The 27,193-nt window shown below is 37.8% G+C and overlaps 2 protein-coding genes across 5 annotated transcripts in view; both read left to right on the forward strand.

Annotated features, from left to right (window-relative positions):
- The window catches only part of LOC111347267 (FK506-binding protein 2-like), a 70,418-nt gene extending 59,690 nt beyond the window's left edge, over positions 1-10,728 (forward strand). The window contains exons 1-6 of one of the 4 annotated variants that reach the window (XM_088750086.1): positions 10-210; positions 1,970-2,032; positions 2,860-2,953; positions 5,194-5,227; positions 5,740-5,810; positions 6,677-10,728. In XM_088750086.1, the coding sequence (XP_088606212.1) occupies positions 106-210; positions 1,970-2,032; positions 2,860-2,953; positions 5,194-5,227; positions 5,740-5,810; positions 6,677-6,870 (561 nt within the window). In that variant the 5' untranslated portion in view covers positions 10-105 and the 3' untranslated portion in view covers positions 6,871-10,728. Of the gene's footprint in view, positions 1-9; positions 211-501; positions 1,805-1,969; positions 2,033-2,859; positions 2,954-5,193; positions 5,228-5,739; positions 5,811-6,676 lie in introns of those variants that run through there. The other 3 variants (XM_088750088.1, XM_088750087.1, XM_088750089.1) reach the window with 3 other exon arrangements.
- Positions 10,729-13,999: 3,271 nt separating this feature from the next.
- Positions 14,000-26,115, forward strand: LOC148739794 (neuropilin and tolloid-like protein 2). Its single transcript, XM_088749569.1, has 3 exons — positions 14,000-15,515; positions 24,572-24,628; positions 25,775-26,115. The coding sequence occupies exons 2-3, from the start codon at positions 24,586-24,588 to the stop codon at positions 26,113-26,115; spliced, it is 384 nt and encodes a 127-aa protein (XP_088605695.1). The 5' UTR covers positions 14,000-15,515; positions 24,572-24,585.
- The last annotated feature ends 1,078 nt before the right edge of the window (positions 26,116-27,193 follow it).

A 27,193-nucleotide genomic window follows, 5' to 3' on the forward strand; every position in this document is an offset into this window, starting at 1 on the left:
CGAGGTTCCAATCAGAGAGGTACGCCTGCCTCTTTTTGCCGCGATTAGATTACGGCCAACATTCATTTACTCCCACAGATAACGTAAATTGGATAATGATCTCAAATGGAGAACAACTTAAGATTACTATTCTGTAGTCTTTTCCTTTTCCTTTTATGTGAGTATGCCTCTGGAGCCAAAAAGAAGAAGGATTTAGAGACAATTGTTGAGGTATGTGAACCAATGTGAACCTCGGATAAACTACTTGCGCTTAAATGGCTGCAGGTAATATTTCTTTGAGACAATGCCAATTTCTGAAATTTTATGAGTTTTGACCCGAATTTGGATTTCAGCTTGTCTTCGAAAAAATAATTATCTCTAAGGTCTGTAAAGTTGGCATTATTTGTGGGAAATTTCAAGGAATTTGTCGCGATTACCTGCTTGCGCGGGTTTTGTTATGCAGTCGAGAAAACTTAATAGTCTAAAAGCTCAAGTTCTCAAACATGGCATGTATACAGGAGAACTCTGGTGAATTTTAGAGCAAAATATGTTGTGGCGAAAATGAATTGATATACGTTTGGTTAGCCAAAAGCGGTTGAGGCTGAACTTTGTTGTTCAAATATCGATAAGACTGTAAGTTGTAATCTATTGTGTTTTCCAGTTATTTCTGCGGTGATATGAACGAGCGAGATTAATCCTTCGCGGGTCAAAGGCTCTAAAATATCACGCGATCTCTCTTTTTTTTTTTTTTTTTTTAATCCTTTACGCGGTATTAGCTTTATCGTTACTCAAAATAACGTTTTTCCGAGCGTTTCTGTTGGAGAAACAGTAGAAAATTAAATTATGAAGAATATTTTTTTCTGTTTTATACAAATAAAATACAATTGTAGTCTGGGTTATTTATGTAGGAGTGTCACGACAGGTGTTCTAAAGTAATGCTGGGAAATAAATAATTTATTACGAATCTTGTCTCCAGGCAGTAGTGATTTTAATATCTTGGGTTTGATAATCTAATTTGCATGAAATATTATTTGTGAGGAAAGAAAAACATTAAGATCTTATCAGAAATTTATGGAGTGTTCTTTGATAGAAGGGTGCAACTGGTTCACAAGTGATACATACAATGTAACTCATACATTGTAACAATGAAACATATTCTCAACATGTACCAATAAAATAAGCACAAGATTTTAATTTTAATATCTAGCAAGAACAAATAAATTATGGTTAAATTGTGCCTAATAGAAAAGCAGTTCAATTACCTGACAATGTTTATATTGTTGAATTGAGACCTATATAGACACCAAAGTGGAACAAAGGGGGAAACCTTACAGTCTCATTCCAAAGTCTCATTCGCAGTTTTATTGGAAATATAATATCAGCAGACTAAATGTGTTCTCAAAATCTAAAAAAAATATAGTACACTCAGGCCACCAAAATTTTAGCAAGAAAATAAATTATGTACAGTATGTGCTGTAACCTGAATTTTCTCTGATATGTGATGGCTCTCAATTCACTATTTTATTGCCAAATTTGGAAACTGATGATTGAGGGATATGATTTAGATTGTGTCAAATTAGGTGAGTATTGTAAATATAACTGAGGTGTCAAAATCAAATTCAAGTGATTAGGTGAAGAGATTATAAACATTCTCTCGTAGGTCTTCTCAGAAAGTTATTTAATTTGTCAAATTAGGGAAGCTTCCATACTTACCTGTAAATAATGCAAAAAAAAAAAAGAAGATGATCAAGAAGTCTTAAGAAAATTATGAAGAAGTCTGGGATTTTCATTTGTTATTTTACTTTAGGTGCTGCCACTAGAGCTGGTAAAAATGTGGTCATGATCTGACTGCACTTGCTGGCTAGTATCAGAAATCTCTTGTTTGTTGCACTCACTCGTTCAATATCCCATACAACCAACTTGTGTGTGTCAATACCATATAGACTATCTTTCCATGAAGTATTCTATATGCATGATCTTTCTATTTCAGTACAAGCCTGCTACCTGTGAGGACAAAGCAGATAATGGTGACATTGTGTCTGTTCACTATACAGTATGTACATGTATAATTATTGTCTGCTTCTCAATTAAAAGAGGGGTCAATAGAAATTCCTATGAGAAGGATGTTCTCACATGCTTACATTTTTGAAGGAAAAGTTTGAACCAAAAAAACTGGAGAATATTGGGAAGGGGGGGGGGGAGGGGAAGGCTTGGTGAATAAAAACCAAAATGCCTTCTGTTATTTTGTTGAACAAGACATTTTGCTTGAAAGTACAAAGAGAGCCCAGAAAAGAGTATGGTTAGAGCCATACAGTACATGCCTTTCTTCCTATTGCCATCTTTCACTGAAGGGCAGGAAAAATGAATTTAAGTATCACGAATGGTAATTTAGAGTAAACTTGGTGATAGGGGTTCCGTACTCACCCTTTTCTTGCCCCATCACTTTTTTTTCCCTCAAAAACAAGCATCAACCAAATAATACAAAATAGACTAAAAACAAACAAACAAAACAAAGCAATACAAAGGAAAAGACAAATCTGGTCCTTGTCCTGGCTGTTAAGAATAGATATATTCCACATCCCTTCCCAATCACATCCAAGTGTTTCAGCCATCACTTTAAAAGATCATGGAAGACAAATTAAATGATCACTAGGGTGCCAAGCTGTCATTAATGGATAGATTTTGCCATCTCTATCCTGTACTTTTTCATCATGGCTTCAAAAGACTGCCTTATGAAAAAAAAAAAAAAAAAAATCAAACAAAGTAAAACAAACTGCCAAAACAACAATAAGAAATGAACAAACCTGATCTCAGTTCATATGAAAGATGTTGCTGTCATAAATGTATGGATTTCCTTATTTTCTCTATGAACTCTTGTAGGGTACACTGGAGAATGGACAAATGTTTGACTCATCCCTAGCAAAAGGAAGAGAACCACTTGAGTTCCAGTTGGGCAAAGGGAAGGTTATCAAAGGTAACTTCCTGTTGGCCTTTTTGGTTATTTAGCTATAATTTTATTAGTCAGAGAAATTTCATTTTGGTGTTGTAAAATTATCTTGATAAAGCCAAAGTTGTTGCTCAATTGCTAACCAGAGCAAAACTAAACTCCTGAAGGAGCTAATGAGAACTCAATGTAACAACAAACAAATTGTGTGAAGCGTGAGAACCACTCAAGTGAGCATTGGTGGTAAATGTTTTCTTTTTAATCTGATTGGTTGACTCAGTAGACAGAGCTAGTTTTCTTGAATGACCATTATCACATAGCAAAGTGAAGGAAAACTTCTGTAACCTTGGTTACTGTCAATACTTACATGTAGTCGTATGAAAATTACACTAATTGAAGTATTCCTTTGACTTCTAATAAATGATGTGAATTTTTTAGCTTCTAAGAATGATGTACATCCATGGGATAAAGTGAGGTGTAAAACTTATAAAGAAAAAAACATTTAAAGCCAGACTAGTAAACAATCATTTTTGGGAGGACATGCTGATATCCTCCCTATGTAAGCAAAGACGAGGGATGATGTTAAGATCAAGGGTGGACATCAAATTGTGACAACATCACTGTTTATCTGGGGTGGGATAGGGCATCTTACAATCTAGCTTTATTTTTGGTAAAAACCAAGGAAAACAAAGTGTAGCCAACTTGTAGGTGAAAAAGTACAACTCCTAAAACTAATGGAAGCAATCAATGAAATGAGTTATGACTTTGAAGATGCCAATTTTAGCAGCATATAAAAATAGCTGCGCTGATACCAAAGGATTGCCAACAATGGGTACGTAAAGTCTTTCTTCTCTGCCCCCCCCCCCCAATGGATCCCCTAATGTACAGGGTGAATTTAGATATTTTAGTATGCAGGTTACATTGTACATTTTTGAAGAAACACTATAAATAATTATGCAAAATGTGTCTGAGAGGTATTTCCTTTTTAGTATCCATTTTTTTTTTGACATTATTATCTAGTGGGTTGCTCTGCATGAATGAATGAATGAATTCCTTATTTATATTGCACCTTTTCTATACAATATTCAAAGACGCTGAGTGCCCCCCATCAATTTGATAGACACTACACAAAGATAGACCACAACACTGGGCACTATGTGCCCTACTCTTTTCGAACAGTGTGTGGGTTCTTTAATGTCCCACAAATTTTTTTATCACATACAAGGGCTTGTGAGATGGGACCGCCATTTATCTTCCCTATCCGAGAAGACTAGAAAGTCTAACCATTTGCAGATATTATTACAAAGGCAACACTCTCTTCTCAGTTATTTAAAGACCCTGAGTGTTGGTCCGGCTGGATTTAAAGTCACGACCTCCCGCACAACAGTCCGGCACTCTACCAATTTAGCTAACCGAAAGGCGGTCTGCATGCATGTTTGATGCTTGCAAGATGTCTCTTTTCTAATTGAAGATTCCAGTCTAGTAAGCCAATTAGCCAAATATACTGGGACTAACTTAAAGTAACTTTGATTACATTTGTTTGACCCTTAGTCTCCTTCGCAGCTGTTGTTTGGGCTCGTCACGCAACTCTCCCTCTCCCACCAACGGTTGGTGGGGAAGGGAACGTTGCATGACGAGCCCAAACAACGGCTGTGAAGGAGACTATTTAACCCTTGAATTGTCAGTTTGTTAACAAATGAATGTAATTTATTCTGCACCATTGAAATTACTTGAATGCTGTTGTTACAGTTAAATTTTAAATGATATTGATAGAGGTTAGTCTACCAGTCATTTGCCCCTCAAGCTTTTCCATTTTTGGTGCCCAGGTTTGAATTTAAAACCACCTCAAATTACCAATCTGGTCCAGTTGTTGCATGTTCAACCATTTACACATTGGGTACCTATTTTTCAATAATTTAAAGGTTTCAGTGTATCTTAATTCATTCAAGTGTGCTAGTTAATTTGACTACATTAGGACCCTTTGTGATATCAAACCTGGCCTGGTGAGCATCATTTAAAATAAAAAGTAAATTGTATTTACTGTGGTAAAAGTGCAGGCAGAGATAACTTCCATTATTATAACCTCTTCTACTGTCTGGTTAGAATCCACTAGTTAAAGCTCTTTTAAGATTTCCCCATTCTTGTCCTCATGTAAACAATACCAGAAAGCTCACCAGTTGATGAGTAACTGCCACTTTAACTTTATCACTCACTGGTATTTCTTTATCTGTTCAATGTATTTATTTATTTATTTATTTATTTTTTAACAGGTTGGGAGATGGGTATAAAAGGAATGTGCATTGGGTAAGTTTTAGAAACGCTATGTAATTAAAACAACAACAATAACAAAGTTGGAAGATTTTCTTTTTTCAGCAGACAGTACCATTAAGCAGTAGACTTGTTCTAGACTGGAGCTTTGCAGAATTTCCTGAAGTGAAAGAAAAATAGTGACGTAAAATTTTACTTCTATAAACAACAAATTGGGGTGCAAAAAATTGTGCCTGAAGATGGGTACAGGAGCCATTAGTGGCTCCTGGTGGGTACTATTTTCAAGTTCTATTCATTTGAAATAAACTATTTGCAAACATAACTGATAATAAGATTGGCAACTAGCAGCTGCTACTCAAACTCACTTTGAACCTAACAGCCTTACTATAAATGACTTTCTCTCCCTCCTTTTCTTTTTGTATAGTCTACAAATAAGTTCAAAATCCCTTTTCGGGTCACCATTTTTGGGGGCCCCTGCAGTGAGTTTACAGAAGCAGTGCTCAGACTTTTTTGCAATAGTATACACTTCTGTTCTTTTTATTTTGCAGAGAAAAAAGAAAACTGATCATCCCTTCTCACCTAGGGTATGGAGCTCGTGGAATTCAGAATGTTATTCCTCGTGAGTAAATATTGATTATATTTATGACCATGGAAGGCATAAGGTGGTCAATAAGGACAGAAAATCTCCTGAGCACGTGTGTAAGTCCTGATTTATGGCACAAGTGTTTTTCTGGAGGTTTTCTTTTAATTGCACTTAGGCAAACGAAATTTTAAAACTTTTCAAAACCTGAATGGCCATTAATCACCAAATGGAAAAGTAGTTTGTGGGATCATTTATTTATTATTATTTATTATATTTATCATTAAATTCACTTTTCAACTCTCTTTGGTACTTCTTTGGTACACATTACTTAGAAAACTTATCATGGGTTGAAAATGCTCATGTTTTCTTTGATTTGGTAGTTTCATGAAACAATTGTGGAAGATCAACGAAGTTAGTGTTTTTCGGAATATTGTATAACTTAGCATTGTTTGTTTATCTGATTCTGAGCGAGTGCAATTCGTAAATTTCATATTGCAATCTATAACTTACTTTAGTTTGTCACTGACGAACCACGAACGGGATATGTGTTGAGTATGTGGAAAAAAGAGGAAAAAGAGGAAAAAAAGGCCAAAAAGGGAAAAAAATCCTATCTTCTCATTATAACATAGACAGAGAATGGTCAAGAAGCCTTATATTTTTGCTCTCTCGGCAAGATTTCCGCACAGCCCCATTGTTTATTACGCGTGCAGTTCTTGGATATAAAGAAAGCAATGGCGGAAGCAGTTGATCGCGTTTGAGACATAGACCTTGTTTTAGAATAGTATGAGTTAAATTATACCGAAATCTACACGCTAATCATGATACTATTATTATATTACAGTACGTTATTGAATTAACAGAAAATCCTAACATTTTCCTATTTTTGTTTTATTCACACATAGCCAACTCTGTACTGATTTTTACAACCGAGCTCATGTCTCTTAAGAGGAAGTCGCTGTTCGATCCAAATTTACTTCTGCAAATAGGATTTTGGCCGGTCCTGGCTGGAATGATTTTGTACTATCTGTATAGAAAGGCATCTAAGGAATCTGGCAAGCCTGAAACAAAGTCGAGCAAGAAAAATAAAAGGAAATGATAAAACTGTAAACTGTTCAATATTATATGGAGTTACAGTGAAGCCCCTTATTCACCTGCAGATGGCTATAGCACGGTTCTACTTCCCCTCCTTTCCGCAACTTTTCATGCGCAACGCTTGAAGCTCGTGGATCACTCCTGGAGTAATCGGCGCGGACACTAGAAAGTAACTCGATTAACTCGATTGGTGATTGAAAAGAGAAAAGGTGACAAGGAATCCCATAAGTTAGGGCTGTAATTAAGGCCAGATCCTCCATAAACTGAGCAATTTTTTGGCGAGTAGATATGAGTCTCTATTAAAGTTCAGATATAAAGCGCGCTGTCATTGGTTGGAAGGGCGTGCTCTATTAGAGTTTATAGTTCTTCATCCTTGACCTACATCATAAATAGATCTTTAACTACCGGTATTTTTCCTGATGATTGGAAGGTAGCCAGAGTCACTCCTATGAAAACTAATCCAAATAATTATAGACCTATATCTTTCTTGCCGATTGTCAGTAAACTTACTGAGAGAGTAAAGGCTGATAGTTTCGAAAGAAACTGTTTAGGGCCGCGTCGGTGGGGGTAACGAAATAATTTGGATATATCAGCAAAGTTGAAATGGTAAATTGGCCACCGTAACGATTACAAAAGCTGACGTTTCGAGCGTTAGCCCTTCGCTCCGACGAAGGGCTAACGCTCGGAACGTCAGCTTTTGTAATCGTTACGTCGGCCAATTTACCATTTCAACTTTGTTGATATATCCAAATTATTGAGAGAGTAGTCTTCAACCAGTTATATTATTTTTTAATGAGGCATGATTTACCTACTGATGCTCAGTCGGGATTTCGACCTTGTTATTCCACTTTGACTGCCCCTCTAGATATAACCAATGATTGGTTTTCTAATATGGACAATGGCTTACTAAATGGAGTTCTTTTTCTCGATCTCAAAAAAGCTTTCGATACTGTTGATCATGAAATACTGCTTCTGAAAAAGCTCAATTTCTATGCGGTTGACTCCATAGAATTAAAATGGTTTCAATCATATCTGACTGATCGTAAGCAAAGAACTTATGTTAATGGTTCTCTTTGTGATTACGGCTCCACTGTGTGTGGTGTCCCTCAAAGTTTCATCCTGGGACCTATATTATTCTTGATTTATACAAATGATCTTCTCGCGAGTAGTCTATCCTCAACACCAAGACTGTATGCTGATGTTACTTGTCTTCCCCTTACTGCTCATGATCCTACTGATCTACAAATAAAGCTGAACAGTGATCTAAACAAAAATCCAGTCTTGGCTCCAAGCATATAAACTTAGTCTTAATGTGAAGAAAACTAAATATTCCATTATTGCTACTCAATAGAAGATCACACATCTAGATCATCAACCTGAGGTAAGAATAAATGGACATTCTATGGATAGAGTCAGAACGCACAGATACCTAGGGGTCGAGAACGTGGCACTCTCAAATTGATCAGATTGTTAAAAAAGTATCAGCTGGCCTGGCAATTCTAAACCTTAATTAACATGACTAACACGTACATAGTTAGTAGAGGGGGCCATGCCCTGGTTGTTCCTTTTTTCGACTATTGTAGCCCAGTATGGGGTTGTATCGGAAAATGCCAATCTGAGAGACTCCAGAAGCTACAAAATAGGGCTGCTCGTATAATAACCAATTCTGATTATATGACGCCATCTTCTTGTTTATTACATGACCTTGGCAGAGATACACTTGAAGAAAGGCGAACTAAACAGCTAGCGATTGCTATGTAAAAGGTGGTCAATAATCACTTTCCACTTCGCCTTCATAATCTTTTTCAAATAGTATCGCAAGTCTATACCTATAATTTGAGGGACTCGGCTCATAATCTCTTTACTCCTAGACCACTCTCTGAAGCCGGAAAACTTAGCCTGCACTATCGAGGTGCTACACTATGGAACAGCCTCTCAACTACTAGCAAAACCCAGACCCGACTGTTACTGCCTTCAAAGAATCCCTGCTGACATAGCAATTGCTTTTTGTCATAATCTTAAAGATCTTTTTATTTTAGGATTTAATAGCTCTTATTGTGTGACAAGTTGTAGTATTAGTTTTTAGTTTTAGTATTGCTGTTGGTATATTCTTGGGTTTCAGGTGACGTCACAAGCTTTGCTGAAGTTAGTATCCGCCATGTTGGTGTCCCTCGGGTGTCAAATTTATGCATAATTAGTCGATTTCTATAGTGAAGCCCTCTCTCTTATCGCCGTATTATTTCGCCAACTACATGAATATCCAGAAAGAAAAAAGCGATAAAAGTATCTGGCATTCATCTTAAGGTATCCCAGTGCTCTCTGAGTATGCCGAAAGCTTAGAGAGTTGGAAGGAAAGATGTTTAAAAAAGATCTCGGTCATCGCGGTTGACCCTGCAAGCGTAACAGCCGAGAAGTTCAGTCCAAAATGCTTGCCTCTTGTGGAAGTGTCGGATTTGCTGAGTTACCTCGTTCTTGAGACCAGCTTCTACACCAAGAAGCAGTTCAAGGCGTTCAAGAGTCTAGAGGCGTTTAATCAAATGGTGTCGGGATCTGTAACCTTAGTTGTAGGCAAAGTAATCGCCGGCAAGTATGTCGTGGGAGCACGAGTTTGGCATTCACAGCATATGAATGATCCTTTTGTGAACATTTGGGTCATTTCCGAAAACAATGGGACTATTTTGTCAGCCCATTGCTTGGGATGCAAAGCTGGACTGGCTGAGTCATGCTCACATATCGTGATTGTTTTGTTTTATATTAGAGGCAACTACTCGAATTCATGGCAAGCTCGCTGGGTGTCACGAAAACTCAGACACCGAAAACTCAGATCCCTCGAAGTGTTCTCCAAGGTTCCGAAGTGCTCCATAGTTCGATAGTGCATAGCCTAAAGCATGAACCAATTGTTTTATAACATAACCGGTAGAATAATGCAACAAATCCGACGCGAAAGACGGACAACAATATCAAGAGTGATTCTTCAGTGAAGCGAATCGTGACAGCGCTGATGCCGAGTCTTCTTTCCCGTTGTTTTTCTCTTTCTACCTCATTTAAGAACTCTAGCCCAAGGGTCGCAAAATTGTCTTCGTTTTGGGACTGGCGGGCCGAGTCTCTGTTTGTATCCATTATTATCGCGAAATATTTAAGAATTTTAACAGAGCGACAACAAGGATCTGTGCGACGAAGTACAGAAAAGTAAACAAATGTCCCTTTCGGCTCGTCAAAATCACGCCACATTTGAATACTTTGGTGTTGGAGCGAGCGCATTTGATCCAGTTAACTGTGAATGAAAAGCTCAAAATTAACGGGAAAATGGAGGAAATTTAAGCAAAATGAGGTCTTGTGTCACTCTAAAATGTTTTAATGCTCAACCATCGGACGATTTTGCGAAACGTGCAACTTGCGGCCTTGTTTTTGCTGCTTCAGTTGGATCAGGACCCAAAACGTCAAAATACACGTGGCATTACCAGGAGTGATCATGAGTCGAGTTTATCTCTTGAATTTTCGAGGGGTCTGAGTTTTCGGGGTCTGAGGTCTGAGTTTTCGGGGTGTGAGTTTTCGTGACACCCCAAGCTTGCTTGCACTCAGGTAAAATGCTCATGGATTTTGCCGACATAGGTCAATGAAGTGCCGTAATTGCGAGGGCTAAAGACATCGATTTCTCATCGGCTAAGAAGCTCAAAGAAAAGCTCGACCAAAAAATCGAGGATCTACAACAGCCGCAAGCCTCGAACCATACAACAACTTCTAGTTCCTCCTGTCCTTCCCCTTGATTTGTAATGATCTTAGGTATAGCGCATTAGATCATATATCCAATGAATTTTGCGCTATAGAAATAATAAAATTATTAAATTATTATACGAAAAAATCCTTAGTCTTTATGCTTTCCACTTTTGCTCGAACAGCCAACAACAATGCATAAAACCATCCCTTCTTTCTCACATGAACTCTTCGTTAGATACGGTTTGTTTACGCTCGAGGGACACCAAGATGGCGGATAGTAACCGTTGCTAAGGTATTGGTCACGCGGGTGAAACCCAAGGATAGCATTGGAATATTAGTATTAGCATAAGTTGTATAATTATATTAATTAGTAGAAATAGTGTTCGTTTTAGAATGCTTATGAATGATTATTTGCATATTTAAGTTACACACGGCTCGATGGAAGAGCATATATTATATGAAACTGATACCGTGTACGAATAAAGCTTATGTATGTTATGTAGGTATAGTTCACCACTATATTTTCTCCGATTGTTATTGGTTTAAATTGATCACGTGACGCTATCCGCCCTTACTGCTCGTCCGCAGAAAATACCCGGATTGATAGTACTCATCCGTGAAAAATTTTGAATGGTTTGACGGCCGCGAATTTAGGCAGATCGGAAAAACAGTGACTTGTCAATTCTGACAGGTATAACGTATCATTTAGCCAATGTACGAGTACAATGTCTTGTTTAAATGTCTTGACTTGTTTTAACTTACTAGTAATTTTATTGTATTTAATTTGTATGACAACTGTACGTATCTTTGAACTCATAATATAGTAAACTAATGAAAAGCTTATAACTGCAGTAATATTGTAGTAGTAATTAAATCTCTTTAGCTTACAATGTGTAGTATTTACTTATTTACTACTAATACCCGCCAAGACTAACTAATGCTATATGCAGGTTGTGTAAATTGACTTTTAATGTTCCATGAAATAATAATAAAACAGTAAACAGTAAACTGTGAACATTAAACAGTAAACAGTACGGTTACGAATTATTGACATTTGTGACAGGCTGTACGCATGAAAGAACATTTGATCGATCTACATTTAGTGGTTTTTGACTATTTTTCAACTGGGGGGCGAAGGAAAATTTAGTGGTGAAAAATAAAGACAATAGAGTGCTTACGTCTCGGAAATATCGGTCTAATAGTTGCCCCTTGGAAATTTGATGTTCTTAAAACTAGCATATTTGCCCTCGATGCTTCGCTTCTCGGGCAAATATTTGTTTTACGAACATCAAATTTCCGCGGGGCAACTATCTGCCGATAGTTCCTAGACAGAAACACCCTATTGTTGAAAGAGAACATGGAGTTAAAGCTGTGGAGCTATCTGCCAGTTTGTAACATGGCGGACCCAATCCCAAATTTTTCTCTTGGGTTTTTATTCGACCCAGATGTCCTTTACGACCTAGAAGACAAAGAGAAACGAGCTATTAGCGTCGATCGATTTAGAGGCTACTGTCAATAATAGTGCGACCTACCCGTTAGTTAGTTATGAAAACATTGAGCGAGGCGGTAACTCAACAAGTAAAGATTTGAAAACATGTCAAGTGCCGCAATAGACGACATATTACAAGAGCAGAAACAAAGAAAACCAAACAATCCGCTAAATGGGCTATCCGAGTTTCCGAAGGTGAGTTTTTTTGTTGCAAAAATATAATAAATACAATATGAAAACCTCGAATAGAGTGGGCGCACATTCGCTTGATCTTCTCGCCAAAAAGGCAATCAATGAAAGTGGATAATTTCAAAATTGGTTAGCACACACACGTTTCTAACCAACAACTACAACTTCCTCTCACACTGATAAACATCAAAACACAGATAAAATTTTTTTTTTCCAAGTGATATCCGTTTTTGTCGATTTTTAAAAGCTTGGTGCAGTGAAAAAAAAAGTGGCCAAGAACCTCCACGAAATGAACAACAAAGAGCTTGACCTAAATCTCCGCTAATTTTTACACAGAAGCACGAACAAAAGATGGTGCATTGTATTCAAGGTCATCCCTTCTCGGATTGCGAAGTACAATTGAAAGATACCTCAGCAACCCGCCATTTAACAGGGGATATCTCCATTTCAAAAGGCACAGATTTCCAGGGGGGGATGACAAAACGCGGAGCCCTACTCCATGGAGTACCCCGTGGAGTACCTAAATGGAGTACACCTAAAAATCATGTATTGGTCGATTAAAATACTTCATATACATGGTAAATCGTATAGATATACATGTTTTTAGTAAATAAATTTTGAGCTCTCCCGCTCTCTGATTGTTACAGTTCTATACATCCCAATTTTTTGGGGGGTAGGGGGCTCTCAGTCTAACAGGTTCCTCCATTTTGGTTTTAGCGCTGTGTAATGAGTCATTTGACCGGAAGATAAAAAAAAAAAAAACTCCATATCATGAACAAAAACCCACTGTTTCGAGGTCTGCACGAGGTAAAATATTTAAACCTACTACATTTTCCAAATCAACTGCCCAATCGGATTATTCTGACCCATCGGTGTTTTTATTTTTTGTTTCTTTGCATATCTCAATTTTATTACGCTACAAATAGAAGGGCGAAGAGAAGTGGAAGTTCAAACACAGTAATTAATTTTTTCAAGTCCTGGCTTTTATCTTCATCGCTTCACACAATTGAGAAACCCATGAGGCCTTTTGTTAATAGATTGAACACCACACCTCTTAGAGACGCCCTACCTGAACAGGTATTTTGAAAGACGAAATACTCGCTGCCAAATGAAGGATGACTGTACTTTTGGCCTCTTGAAGATCATAAATATAGATGGTACTCGGTCTATCAAAGAAAATGTTCATGGATTACATTTAAGGCTGGTTTTCACTTGCGACGGAGTCGTAGTCGGAGTCGTAATCAGAAGCGTGGAGCGATATGATCTGGTGAAAATCAAACCGACGGAGTCGGAAGCAGAACGCCGACTCTGCCTATGACTCCGTCGATTACGATCCAGTGAAAACTGCATTGTCGGAGTCCGAAGTAGAAGCGGAAGAATAAGCCAATCACAATGCTCGATTCCATCTTTCCAAAATGCACAAATAGCCGTAAAAAATTTAAACGTGTGAGCTTGACTGTAAAATTACGAAATTAAAAGTTAAAATACTCGAAAAAGTGAATCTACCGAAAGTACAATTCACGATCACCAAGTCGTAGTTCGCTCACGGGGTTAGCATACTCTTCCTAAGCTGCTCGACGTCGATAGATATCACGAACTCAAAATTTCTTTCTCTTTCGAAAGATATTATTCCTGCATTGTCTCTGCCTGCGCAAAATAATGATTAATAAGAGCAAAAGTTGCTCTTCGTCCGCCATGTTGTCTTTGGCGCCAAATTTGTACCTTCGCAGGCCTGGAATTGAGCATTGTGATTGGTTTATTCTTCCGCTTCCGCTTCCGACTCCGACAATGCGGTTTTCACTAGATCGTAAGCGACGGAGTCATAAGCGGAATCGGAAGAAAATGGAAACGTTCTGATTCTTCTGGCTTCGATTCCGTCGAGCTTATGACTCCGCTTACGACTCCGTTTTTCGATTTTCACTAGGTCATAAGCGCTCTTACGACTCCGACTACGACTCCGACTCCGACTTCGTCGCTAATGAAAACCAGCCTTTAAGCCTTCCGTTTGAAGTGGCCAGCAGTTTAATGTTAAATTCAAGATGATGGTCAGTTCGTGGACTATGTCAAACTGTGAAAATCATAGAGCTGGGAAGCTCTAAATACATTAAGATATCTACAGCTAAACGATTTACCATGTTTATAAAGTATTTTGTCTGGCCACTACATACCTTTTAGGGATACTCCATCCAAAGGGTACTCCATGGAGTAGGGCTCCGCGTTTTGTCATCTCTCGATTTCAAAGCGACAAACAGGCTCCTTCAGAGTCAGATAAAACTAAACAAGCGCGAGAACAAAGAAAACGCAAAACACAAACCTTGAACTCTAGTAGCAGACCTCCAAAAGATGAAGTCGTCATATAAAATCCGGAGAGACAATCCTTGGGATCTTCTATGGAATATCTGGCTTCATATAACCTTGTGCTGGTGTCGTCGAGGACGCGAAGGTCTACGACAGTTGACGAAGCAAAGTTTCAAGTTCTTGTTAGGTGACAACGGACGGGAATACGTTTCAATGACCCATGACGGGGCTACTAATTAAGAACCATCCGGGTGGTAAAAACGCTCCCCCGCCGGTAATAAACCAATTTATGACCAATCGTAGGTAGTGAAAAATTGCACAAAGGAAGGATGAAGCGTAGCATGGAAAACTCCGATTCAGACTTGTAAATGCTGTCTGTACATCGCATTCGTTTCTATAAGAACCTCACTGCCAGCAAATAACATATTTATTTTCCACTGACAAGTCGTTTTCAATACAGACTTATTCAACCGCGGAAGTCAAGTTTTCGTTTTTGAGCGACATTTAATATAACATAGGAACATCCTTTAAAGTATGGGGTGACATCAGTAGTTTTAAATTCCAGACTCAAAAATGAAATAAATAAATAGATAAAATAAGTTATATTTCATAAAAACGGAAAATAAATATTTACGGTTAAGAAAATTTGACATAATTTGAATTTGCAAGTCAAATACGATAATGAAAATGATAAGCAGTTATGAAAAAAGAAAATAAATTAAAAAATGAAGAAAACTAAACAACGACTTAGTTTCATTCTTTAAGATGGACGCGTGGCTTGAACGAATGGAACGAAATAAGTGATGAAAATTTTTGTCCTTTAGCTTTGTATTTATTTAAAACAACAATTAACAACAGCTGTAAAAATCTTTCCCTTTGCGTGGATTAATTCTCTTCTGCTTATGCGGATAAATGCGATCAGTTTCTAACAGAGTAAAGGGACAATCAACATTCAGGTACTTAACATAAGAGCTTTGTTACTTTCAGTTATTTTCCTATATATTAGTTTAATTCAATTACCTCTGGCTCCCGATACTTGAGAAAAATTAGATTTGAAAGCAATAGGCATTCTTTTGGTTGATGACAAATAATCTTCTTTGGATGTGGATGCTTTTGATAAATTTATCACAATATTTATTCCGAACTATTCTATCTCCCGCATGGTTTGCATTTTTTTCTTAGTGTTTGTGATTCTCATGATATTCCTTTGATGCATTTTACGCCGTCGTTTTCTGCGAAACAGAGACACGGAATAACTGAAACATGAATATTTTGTTTCATCACTTTTTATTATTTCTCAGAATTAAAGTTTACCTCACCAAAGCCGGTATATTTTCAGCAAAAGAAATAGTAAAAGTTAAGGGTAATGATCTACATAGAAAAGGGTCCGAATTCTTCGCCATATAAGAATGTGTGTTTGTGATGATACTTTTCAATGGAAATGCAAATTTTACCGAAAAGGAAATATGTTTCTTGTGCGTTTTTCCAAGTTTGACGTAAATTTGAAAGTCAAATGAACGAAAATTAGACACGAAGCAGTCAGTTTGTAAACTATAAAACAATGATATTCACAGTGTAACGGACATACAGTTATCAAAAAATAAAAGTTTACCACTCATTAAGAAATTGTAAAACAACAGACGAAAAGAAACTAAAGCAGTCTATCTGTGGGAAAAAAATATCCTAAGTCTATTATTCTTCTTACCTGAATGTATAGATAGCGCATAATGCATACAAATCTTTTTTTCTTTTGTAATTTCTTTGAAGATGTGCCATGAAACAATTATTGCAAAGTGAAATTTCTCCTTCTATCTTCAATACATGTTATAGAGACTAAAGCTGATTGGCTGTGAGAATAACGAGACTGGTTAGACCTCAAAATTGCAACAGTAACATTTCTCCTGCTTTTCTACGTCTTGAAATTTATAAAACGCTTTTAATAGTTTCTTGTGACGTTCGAACCATAAATGATATAACAAGACGACTTATGCATTTCAAAATTATAGGCGAGAGATCGAAACGTCTGTCTTTTAAAGAACAATGGCCGTTCTCTTGCCAACAAGAACGAGTAGTGACCGTTTTCGAATTACCGTTGAATTTTAAAATTGATGAATAACATGGTTATTTTATTAGGAGCTCTTTTTATTTAAAGGCGGCGAGCTTTCCTTCTTTTATCGCTAGATATCTACACGGTAAGTACAGATATCGATCCTGTTTACGAATGTATGCTCCGTGTTCTGCTTCAACGTAGCTTCTAAAATATTTCCCCACAGCAAAGTATGTTTACGTCTCTTTACACTGTCATTCCTAAGGGCGAAGGTCTTCTGGCCCTTAAACATTTTTTTGATCAACGTACTGTTAAGGAACCTAAATCTGAAACACTACTACGCTAAGCCGAACTATTGCTCACACTCAATTGTTTTTCATTCGGGGAAAAATTTCTCAAACAAACCAATGGTGTAGCCATTGGCACCAAAATGGGACCTAGGTCTGCCAATCATTTTGTATGTTTTGTCGAACACCAATTTTTCAGCCAATACAACGGCTCCAAACCTGAACTCTACGGTCGCTACATCGACGAATGTATTGGCGCCACCTCCTCTACCAGAGAGGAGCTGACTCAATTCATAACCGCAGTCAGTTCTTTTCACCCGGCTCTGAAATATACCTGGGAAATTTCTGACAATTCTTTATCCTTTTTAGACTTCAAAGTTTCAATTGAATGCAACGGTTTATGCACAAGTGTATATTACAAACCTACAGACTCGCATAATTACTTGTTCTAGTCGTCTTCGCATCCATCTCACGTTAAAAATTCCATTCTTTTTTCTCAGTTTTTAAGACTTCGTCGTTTATGTAGTGATGACTCTGATTTCCACCTCAAATCAGAGTCAATGTGCCAGTTTTTCGATAAACGTGGTTACCCTGATTCTGTCGTTTATGCGGGTTACCACCGCGCCCAACTTATTGATCGACATTCAGCACTACAAACGTCACAAAAGGAAGATTCCGACCGCATTCCATTCACTCTCACGTTTCACCCTCACAACCACTCAGTTAAATCATCATTCTTAAAAACTATAAATTACTTCAAAACGATCCCGAGACAAGCACTATCTTTTCGCAGCCTCCACTCATTTCATTCAAACGCGACAAAAACATAGGAAATGTTTTGGTCAGAAGTTCTTTTCAGACTAATGACCAACCAGGGTTCTGTCCTCGTGTACCGGTTCACAAGAGCCAATACAAAAGACCAAACAATACACAATAGCTAACCGATAACTCCTAAACAAAGAAAGAACAATGGTAATTCCCTTGTGAACCGGTACACCAGGACAGAACCCCAACCAGGTACTTTTAAATGCGCTCGTGCACGATGCCAAACGTGTGCTTTCATTCACACCTCTGAGAAAATATCGGGGCCCAAACGATCCATTAAGATCACCGATCACTTCCCGTGCACCTCCACCAATGTAATCTATTGCACAATTTGCACTTATTGCAAAAAGATTTTCATCGGCGAAACAGGCAGAAGACTAGGTGACCGATTCCGAGAACACCTTCGCGACGTGGAGAGGAATGACAAGGACACATCGAAACCAGTCGCTACACATTTTAATTTACCTAATCATTCTAAGCAACATATGGCAATCTGCGGTCTTTCCTTGCACTTTGGTAGCACGTAAAGCCGTAAGACTATTGAACAAAAGCTCATCTTTCAAACCGGCAGTCTAAATCCCACAGGTATTAACGAACGCTTTTCATTCCAATGACATTAGATTTTCGTAGATATTTAAGAATAAACAGCGAGAAAAACTCACAACGTTTCGATGACTCCATGTCATCATTCTCAAGTGAGAAGAGAATAAAAATGAATAGCTAATTTATACCGTACGAAGGTGACAAACGTAAAAAGTTAAAATTTTTTTTAAAAATTTAAATAAATAATTGCGCGTGTTGAGTTCACAAATGTAAATTATTAAATAAATAGTTTCGCGCGTATGGAATCCGATTGTTTGTTCAAAGAGGGCTTCATCTTCTTTATGAAAAGCATTTCATGAACTAAACAGTCCAGTTTCCCGGTGCACTTTTTAAGTACGTTGAAATGCTTGGTCAGGTCGCCGATGGTTTGTAGGCCGTGGTCGTTCTTTAGATGTTTACCGATGGCCGGATTACGGTGCTCATTAATACGTTGATGCAATTGCCGGCTGGTGTACCCGACGTACTCTGCATCACACAGATCACATTTATATTTATATAGAACGCATTGTTGGCTAACTATAGGAGGTTTAGGCTCACGTACTCTGAGATCTTCACAGATTTTGCGACTCTTGAACACGGGATGAAGGGTGTGATCGATTTTGTTGCTTAGATCTAATAATTGCCTTTTCACTGCGTCAGCTGACTTTTGATCTTTAAAAGGCAAACCACTCGGTGAACAGCATTTTCGTTGATGGCTAATTGAGCTTGCACTCCAGGGTTTTCCGACCTAACTGAGGTGACAAAGTGAGAGATGGTGGAATTGATGAGGTGGTCGGGATACTTGAGGTTTGTAAACATCATCTTTAGATGATCACATTCAGATTTGAACGACTCCCATGTGGACGACAGGCGGAATGCACGATTCAACATGGTCTTAAGTAGTGATTTCTTGTACCTTTTATCGACGTGGATCTGGTGATGAAGCAATAGGCCTGTGTTTGTTGGTTTCCGATAAACACTAGTTTCTAGTTTACAGCCTTTCTTGAGCACTTCCATACCGACTAAAGGTAACTTGTTTCCAGATGCTAGCTCCATGGTGAAGTGTATGGACAGATGGCAGTTATTTAGCGTTGATAATAAATCTTCTGCCGCTGGTACACTTGTGACAATAGCAAACGTGTCATCCACGTACCTTCTGTAAAATTCAGGGAGCTTGTTGTCTTGATCTAGTTTCTCTACGATAGAACAGAGAAATGCGTTTGCCATAAGTGGGCCCAATGGAGAACCCATGGCCACACCGTCGATCTGCTCGTAAAGATTGCCATCAAATTGGAATAGTTGATTCATAGTTGCAACTTCTAGAAGTTGAACCAGTTCAGGCTTTGTAATGCTGAGGTCGTGTGTAGTATTAAACCAGTTGTCAGCGAACGCCTTCTCAGCGATGATTTCGATCGTTTCTTAAAGCGGCACATTAGTGAATAGAGACGTGACGTCATAGGATACCAGAATGTCATTCTCGTCGATGACTAGGTTTTGAGTCGCATCGGCAAAGGAGAAGGTATCTGATATTGTGTAGCGATTGCTTGACAGGGGCTTCAGTTTGTCATCAAGCCACTTGGCGAGGGCATAGATATAAGTGCCGGTGACAGATAGGATAGGTCTCATCGATAGATTCTCTTTGTGTGTCTTAGGGAGTCCATAAAGATGGGCAAGGCGTGAGCCAGCCTGGCAAACACAGTCGGCAATCTGCTTTAGTAAGATCTTCCGTACAACAGATGCAAGGTGCTTTTCCTTCTCCACTAGAGGGTGGTAATGCTTTACTGGGCGGCCTCTCGTTTTTGGTCTCTGCAGGCTGACAGGTGTGAACTTCGATGTATCATTGATAGATGCTTGGCTCAGCAGGCTAATATAATCAGATTTGTTAATGATGACTACACCAGTACCTTTATCTGGCTTCGTGATGACGATGTTGTCAAGTCGTTTCAACTGCTTTATAGCCCTTTGAAGTGGTTTTGACGGCTTCGGTGATTTGCACTCGATGTAACTAAGTGCAATAGAACGGAGGGCTGCGGCAGTTAACTCTTTCTTGTCATCAGCAAGTGTCCGCTCCAGTTTCCAGTAGAGTTTTTCAAAACTAGCTTTTATCTCGATGGCAGATATGCGTTGTGGAAGGGAGAACTTTAAACCTCAGGAGAGAACAAGCTTTTGGAAGAATGAGAGCTTGTGTGACGAGATGTTGTGGATGTGCTTGTCGACATCATGATCCTTGTTCAATAGCCTTATTATCTTGTTGGTATGATTGGCCATTACACTCTCGATGTGTTTCTTCCGTAGGTTTGCTATAGTTCTTACGATGTACATGCATTGGAGCGGCGAGCAGTTGAGACGTATTTCGTCATAAATCGCGTTGATCTCATCTTTCAAGGTTGCCTTCTGCTTGAGCTTTGATCCGAGTTCCTCTCTGATGACATTCGCACTGAACTGCTCGGATGCGTTAGACCACTTTTTAGACTTTGTCTGGTCGGGATGAAGGGTGTGATCGAAAAAGGCAATCATCAGATCTAAGCAACAAAATCGGTCACACCCTTCATCCCGTGTTCAAGAGTCGCAAAATCTGTGAAGATCTCGGAGTACGTGAGCCTAAACCTCCTATAGTTAGCCAACAATGCGTTCTATATAATTATAAATGTGATCTGTGTGATGCAGAGTACGTCGGGTATACCAGCCGGCAATTACATCAACGTATCAATGAGCACCGTAATTCGGCCATCGGCAAACATCTCAAGAACGACCACGGCCTACAAACCATCGGCGACCTGACCAAGCATTTCAACGTACTTAAAAAGTGCACCGGAAAACTGGACTGTTTAGTTCATGAAATGCTTTTCATAAAGAAGATGAAGCCCTCTTTGAACAAACAATCGGATTTCATACGCGCGAAACTATTTATTTAATAATTTACATTTATGAACTCAACACGCGCAATTATTTAGATTTTTAAAAAAAATTTTTAACTTTTTACGTTTGTCACCTTCGTACGGTATAAATTAGCTATTCATTTTTACTCTCTTCTCACTCGAGAATGATGACATGGAGTCATCGAAACGTTGTATGTTTTTTTCGCTAATGCTTTTCATTCCACTAATTTATTTCGTGTTTTTCTCGTTGCCATGTTCCCACCGATAACGTAGCTCCATTTTCTGCCTTTAAAAGCACACACAGCCCACAATTCCTCTATTCGGTCCGACGGAGGGCTAACGCTCGAAACGTCAGCTTTTATAATCGTAACGGTGGCCAATTTACCATTTCAACTTTGTTGATATATTCTAATTATATGTTTAATCAAGTTGATTCCTTTCAGTTTTTAACCAGAGTACAATGAATCTGTGACTTATGCTCTAGATGTGAATTTTACACTTAGCTGTCAAAACAAGGACAACACAAAATGAGTGAAACTTGAATAAACTCATGATAAAACTTTATTTAATTCATCAAAATCTCGTTTCTCCCCACTAACATCGCTGTATTGTTAAGAACAATGGTGTTGAGAATTTTGGAAAACGATCAACCTGATCGAATTAAAAAGTCAATTAACACTTACGTCACAGAACAAAACAAGAAGCAGGCAGTTTGTCAGAGATAACGAAAAAAATATTAGCTGAGTGGTGGATAAAAAGATAAGTAATCCACAACGCAAGGATTTCAATTTATGTCTTTCAAAATTCTAAAAATATCATCAACTTTTTTTTTTTTCCTTGAAGGTTAGAAAACACTACAAGGGAAATGAGAGGCAGTTTGTTGATAGGAAAGAAAATTCATACCACATCATCCATTCTTTCCACTTCATATCAAAAATACACAATATGAATATAATATTTTAATTTGCGCAACGGTTGGGTTTTGTTCAGCGTTTCAAAAGGAATAAAATGGCACCATTATTTGTTAAGAGGATGTAAAGCACCAAACAAGGTATGGAATATAGAAAGTTCTCTTTGTTGCGGGGCTTGCTTTTGCCTGATACGAAGAATATAATATGCTTATGGAAATTTATGTCAATGAATATTTAATCAAAAAAATATTTGTTATCGGTCGCCATAAATTAACAATCAAGTTTTCAAGGGTTCATTTCGTAACTGAATTCTAACTTAGAAGTTCAATGATCAGATTAAAATTCATGTTTCTTACTTCAACACGTTGTTAAGTGGTCTTTTAGTGAGAATTGAGAGAAATGTGCATTTTAATGGCCTGCATGATTTACACCTGACAAAATTTACTTGTGGAGATACTTTGCATGGTCTCTAATCATTTTCTGAGACACTTTGGTTGAGAAAGGAAGAAAACAACCATTATCTGCTCTATAAAGACTGTATTTGTAAATGTATTTGAGGATATAATGAAAAAAGACAAGAATTTTGAAAAAGTACCAGAGGAACTGGCTTTTGAGCCCTGATTTTTTTCTTTTTGTAATCAAAATGAAAAGCAAATGATTTTCATTTGAAAATTAAAAAAAAATGCTGACTCCACTTAGATGAAGTTTGCATAAAATTGCTTCCTTATTAGATGAAAACAAGCATTCAAATTATTTCACAGATGGCCTCCTTACTTCACACGTTAAAACAATGCAAAAAAGCTGTTCTTTGGATATATTCTTTTCATTTCGTCTTCCTCCTTTTGAATTTTAATCAGACATAGACCCTCTTCTCATACTCTTTCGTTTTGCTATTCACTGACATATATACTGACATTCTTTCCGCTATCGCAAAATAATGAAAGCTTAAAACGAAAAGACAGGATCCGAATTCAATTTATGTTTAAATTCTCAATGCAGAAAAGTCATCTGTCAGTCATATGAGCTCTAGATCTAAGAATTAATAATTCATCATTGTAAGTTTCTCTGGGGTGAATAACTTTTAATTCAAATGTCCAAGCTGTTTTTTTAGATGTTATTTACTGACATCGGGCTACTTTTGGGTAACCAAAATACATTATACCAACATCAGTTTTTTTTCTGAATTGTACTTGTATAAGTCTTGTATTTTAAGGTTACAGATATTCCTTTTGAAGGTAAGAAAGGGCTAACTCTCTCAACAATATCGACACTTCATCAAGGAAACAAATATCGAGAAAAACGAGATCAATCATTAATGAAATATCCAGAATAAACCTTATTATAAAAAATGATCTTCTTCTTTCGATGTTGATCCCAGACTACGAAGTGGACCGAACAAAACAATAGGCATTTTTTTAGATACAATTAGTTACCACAACCGAGTTAAAAAAGTAAATGTTGTACATTATGTTCTTAAATCAAGCAAGTATTTTCAAACTCCGGTAAAATTATGGTTACGAAAAACAAACGTCAATCAATTCGTCGAAGATAAAAAGATACATAAACATCACTTTCTATTTAAATAATAATAAAAAAAAGTAATTGCAAGTCGCTGTCCCAGAGTCTACCAGAATTATATTTACAAGTCTTTGTTGGCTTGATGTTGGTTTACGGTGCATGAATGATGCAGTGGTTCCAAGATAAGTAACCCACGTACACGTAACGATGGATGACAACCATATCACTTCCGCTTTTAGTATTAGAACATTTAAGCTAGCGCCCGATGAAAATAAAGAAAATCGTCAAGCGTGGGGAGTCAATTGACGACAACTTCCCTTAAATTTAAATGAAACGGTCAGAATTGTCTCTAATACAGAGCAAATAGTTCTGATGTTTTTAAAGGATAACCAAAGTCCTTATCATAGCCTTCGATGAGACGAGTACCGATTGCTTTGGGAATGATAGAGGCAAATTAACCAACACATTTTAAAAGAATATCTGGATAGAACTCTTCAACCAGTTCTATATGGAACAGTCTAAGAACTTTCAGCTTTGCATTTGACTGGGTTCCAACAGAAAAAATTAAATCGTGTCTAATTTCCTAAATTGGCTATCTAGTTTAAAGGAGATTTGCTACAGTTTATAAGCTTCTCGAAAACAGGTTGGAAGCTGTTTAAAAAAGTTTTAAAGCATATCATTTCGCCAAGCGCCATATTGATAGAAGGATTTGTGAAATGATCACGAGATTGAATATTTTGCCAATTTTCAGACTGCGTGAGCGATATTTTCCGAACCAAACGCTCAAATTTTTGTTTGGGGGCTACACCCTCCTCTTACGCCCCCACCCTCCTGCTTCTAAACTGTAACCATATTAAATTTCAAATTTGCGTTCAAAACGTTAACAACGGATCTCTACTGAAATGATAGACATCTATGTTAAATATCAAGGTAAAATTAAGCATATCAACTTTACTTCTGTAGCAAACAACATTGTGATGGTATCTTCAATGGCCAAGTGGAGTTTCATCCTTGTTTTCTGTAAGCACTTAAATAATAATCGATAATGCTTTATTAAACTCTCCCAAGAACTGGGTTTTCAGCATTCAATTACAACGAATATGAAAAAAATGAATATTGTATACGTTCATAGTTATGTGCAAAACATCGATTAAAAAGCGTAAGAAAGCTTACACTATATACAAGATGTAAAATTATGCCTTTATGTTCTCTACTCCGATTTTTTCTAATGGAGGGAGAGAGAGAAGGCCCCATGGGTAGGGTGCGCGGTAAGGAAGGGAATGGAGATAATGAATGGGATATCCGTCCAAGGATGGCAATGAAGAGTTAGAGGGTGAACGAAGATGGCATCGGCTTAAAGATAAGCATGTAATGTAACTTAAACCAGGCTTGTGAAATGGGGTGCACTTCAGTAGAGTCCCATCGAAGTCCAAATAAGGATCTGCTGTATGTCTTGCGGACGCCTTCATTTTTGTGAGATTAAATCCACGTTCAATAAAATTCATTCAAATTCAACAAAATCATTTCAATGAAATATAATTTACACTTAAAAGCCAGTAGTAAACCAATTTGCTTCAATATCCTCTATACACCTTTTTCACCGGAAACCACATCTGCGGATTAAATTCTATATTGATTGCAAGTTTTTTTATTTGGAATCGGAGACTCGCTGATGCAATGGCTCTATCCCAAGCTTGGTGAGCCCCAGCCCTGATGTCTGTTGCGTTATTGAGCCAGATAGTTTATAAAGCGTCTACGTTAATTTTTTTTTTTCGCATTTGCATTTGCTTTTTCTTACTGTAAATATTATTCGGCAGAGGAATATTTGGGTTTTTTGAAATTCAATTTACCTTGATTTTTTTGAAATCGTCATTAGCTTTGTCCTGGCTCGAGCAGAGGTTGAGCTTTGGGTACCGCTTCTCTCTCTCGTGCGCGGAGTATAAAATAAAGTGAAGTGTGTTTTTATTTAAGATTTTTCAAATAGTCTGTAACATCTAATGAAAGGAGTAATTGTGCTTGGAAGAAAGAGCTCTATCTGTATGCAAGGCCTTGTTTTGTACACTAACACATTCTTTCTTTTTCTTGGTCTTTCTACACCATTTCGATTCTTTTTTACGATAACCATCAATTGTAACCAAACTAATTGACTTGTTGCCGTTATTGCAGGTTTGTTGGAGTACGCTAGGCAAGCACAAGGATGGGAAAAAGTCCAAGAGTTTGGTGAAAAACAAGTTCTTTCTGCTCCACCAGGACATTATGTGGAACTAAACTTTACTATGCGCAATCTGATCCCGGGACTATGTTTAGCGGAGTTTTCCCTAGAGGTCCGGGATGGCAGTAATCAATCAGCCAATCTTCTTGGTGAATTCTGTGGAGATTACGGAACTGGAGTAGTGCGATCCAGTGGGCGATACATGTGGTTGAAATTTACTCGGAAAGATCACTACAATTTCACTGCATTCTTCACTAACAGAGTACACAACGAAACAGGCATGTATCGTTTATAGACCAGATGTATTTACTTAACTCAGTTGCGTTCTTTTTGTTTTCGTTTTCAAATGACGGCGTGAGGTTGCGGAATCTTTTTTTAAAAAGTAAGTTCGATATATGTTTCGTTTCCCTTACGGTTTTCAACTGTGGCTCAGTATATCACATTTTGGGTAAGGCATTTACCTCTTAACGGGCAAGTGTGTCTGTCTCTGCAATTGCATGACCTTCCTTGTAATTGGGAATTCTCAAGGATGGGCTTGTTGTGGGCGCTGATTCTCTTTCTAAATTTGGCATGCACAAATAGCTCACTTTCAAAGTGTTCTTGTTGAAGATTTTTCTCAATTGTGTTCTGCTGTGAATGATTCGTTTACGATGCGTAAACAGTTTTTTCCCATATTAGCAGCTACGTACTTACTAAAGGGTGCGTTATACTTCGTTATGTTTCTACGTTTATTTCTGTTCTAGCTGCGTGTGTGGTCGTTGGTTGGTGCCTCGAATTTCAATTGGTGTTCGTAGCCGCTTGTTTGTAACGCTTATTCATGCATCGGGGTCGCTTTGTCGAAGGATTCTTTCTTTGACTACATTTCGCTGAGCCTTTTGTTGATCGGTAGGGGAATGTTCTCTATGATGGAATCTGGGTGATTACTTTCACGATGGACATAGAGCGTTGTGGTTTGAGGTCAGTGGTTCAAATCCCGTACAGGCCAGAGTTTTTTCAGGAATGATTTTCACTATTGCTTAAATAGTGCTTTACTGCGAGAATTTTGCACCTATATACATAGAGCGTTGTGTTGTTGGGCTTTGCATGGGGCTTGTAAGTTCTTTTATTCAGATTCAATATTACATCAAGAAAGTTGACGATCTTCTTGTTCACTTCGATTGTTATTTAGAAGCCATTTAGATAAACACTTTGCAAATATCTTTCTTGATTCTTTCAATCACTTTTGGTGTTTGTTGGAATGCGCTTAGGCCGTCATCTCTATGCAAGCCTATTTGTTTTCTTATGCGTGCGGGTCTGGTTTAACAAGTATGTTCCCACTAGTTTGCAGGTTTCCGCTCCATCGAGGGAGCTCACATCCTCGGAGACCCAGGGGC

This window comes from Stylophora pistillata, chromosome 2 (genome assembly GCF_964205215.1).
Source record: "Stylophora pistillata chromosome 2, jaStyPist1.2, whole genome shotgun sequence".
Classification (NCBI taxonomy): domain Eukaryota; kingdom Metazoa; phylum Cnidaria; class Anthozoa; order Scleractinia; family Pocilloporidae; genus Stylophora; species Stylophora pistillata.

Bases quoted from the DNA above. Each gene is read 5' to 3' on its own strand.
- LOC148739794 (XM_088749569.1), top strand. From the start codon at position 24,586: ATGGTATCTTCAATGGCCAAGTGGAGTTTCATCCTTGTTTTCT. The intron at 24,629-25,774 runs GTAAGCACTTAA...CCGTTATTGCAG, and splicing joins GAGTTTCATCCTTGTTTTCT to GTTTGTTGGAGTACGCTAGG.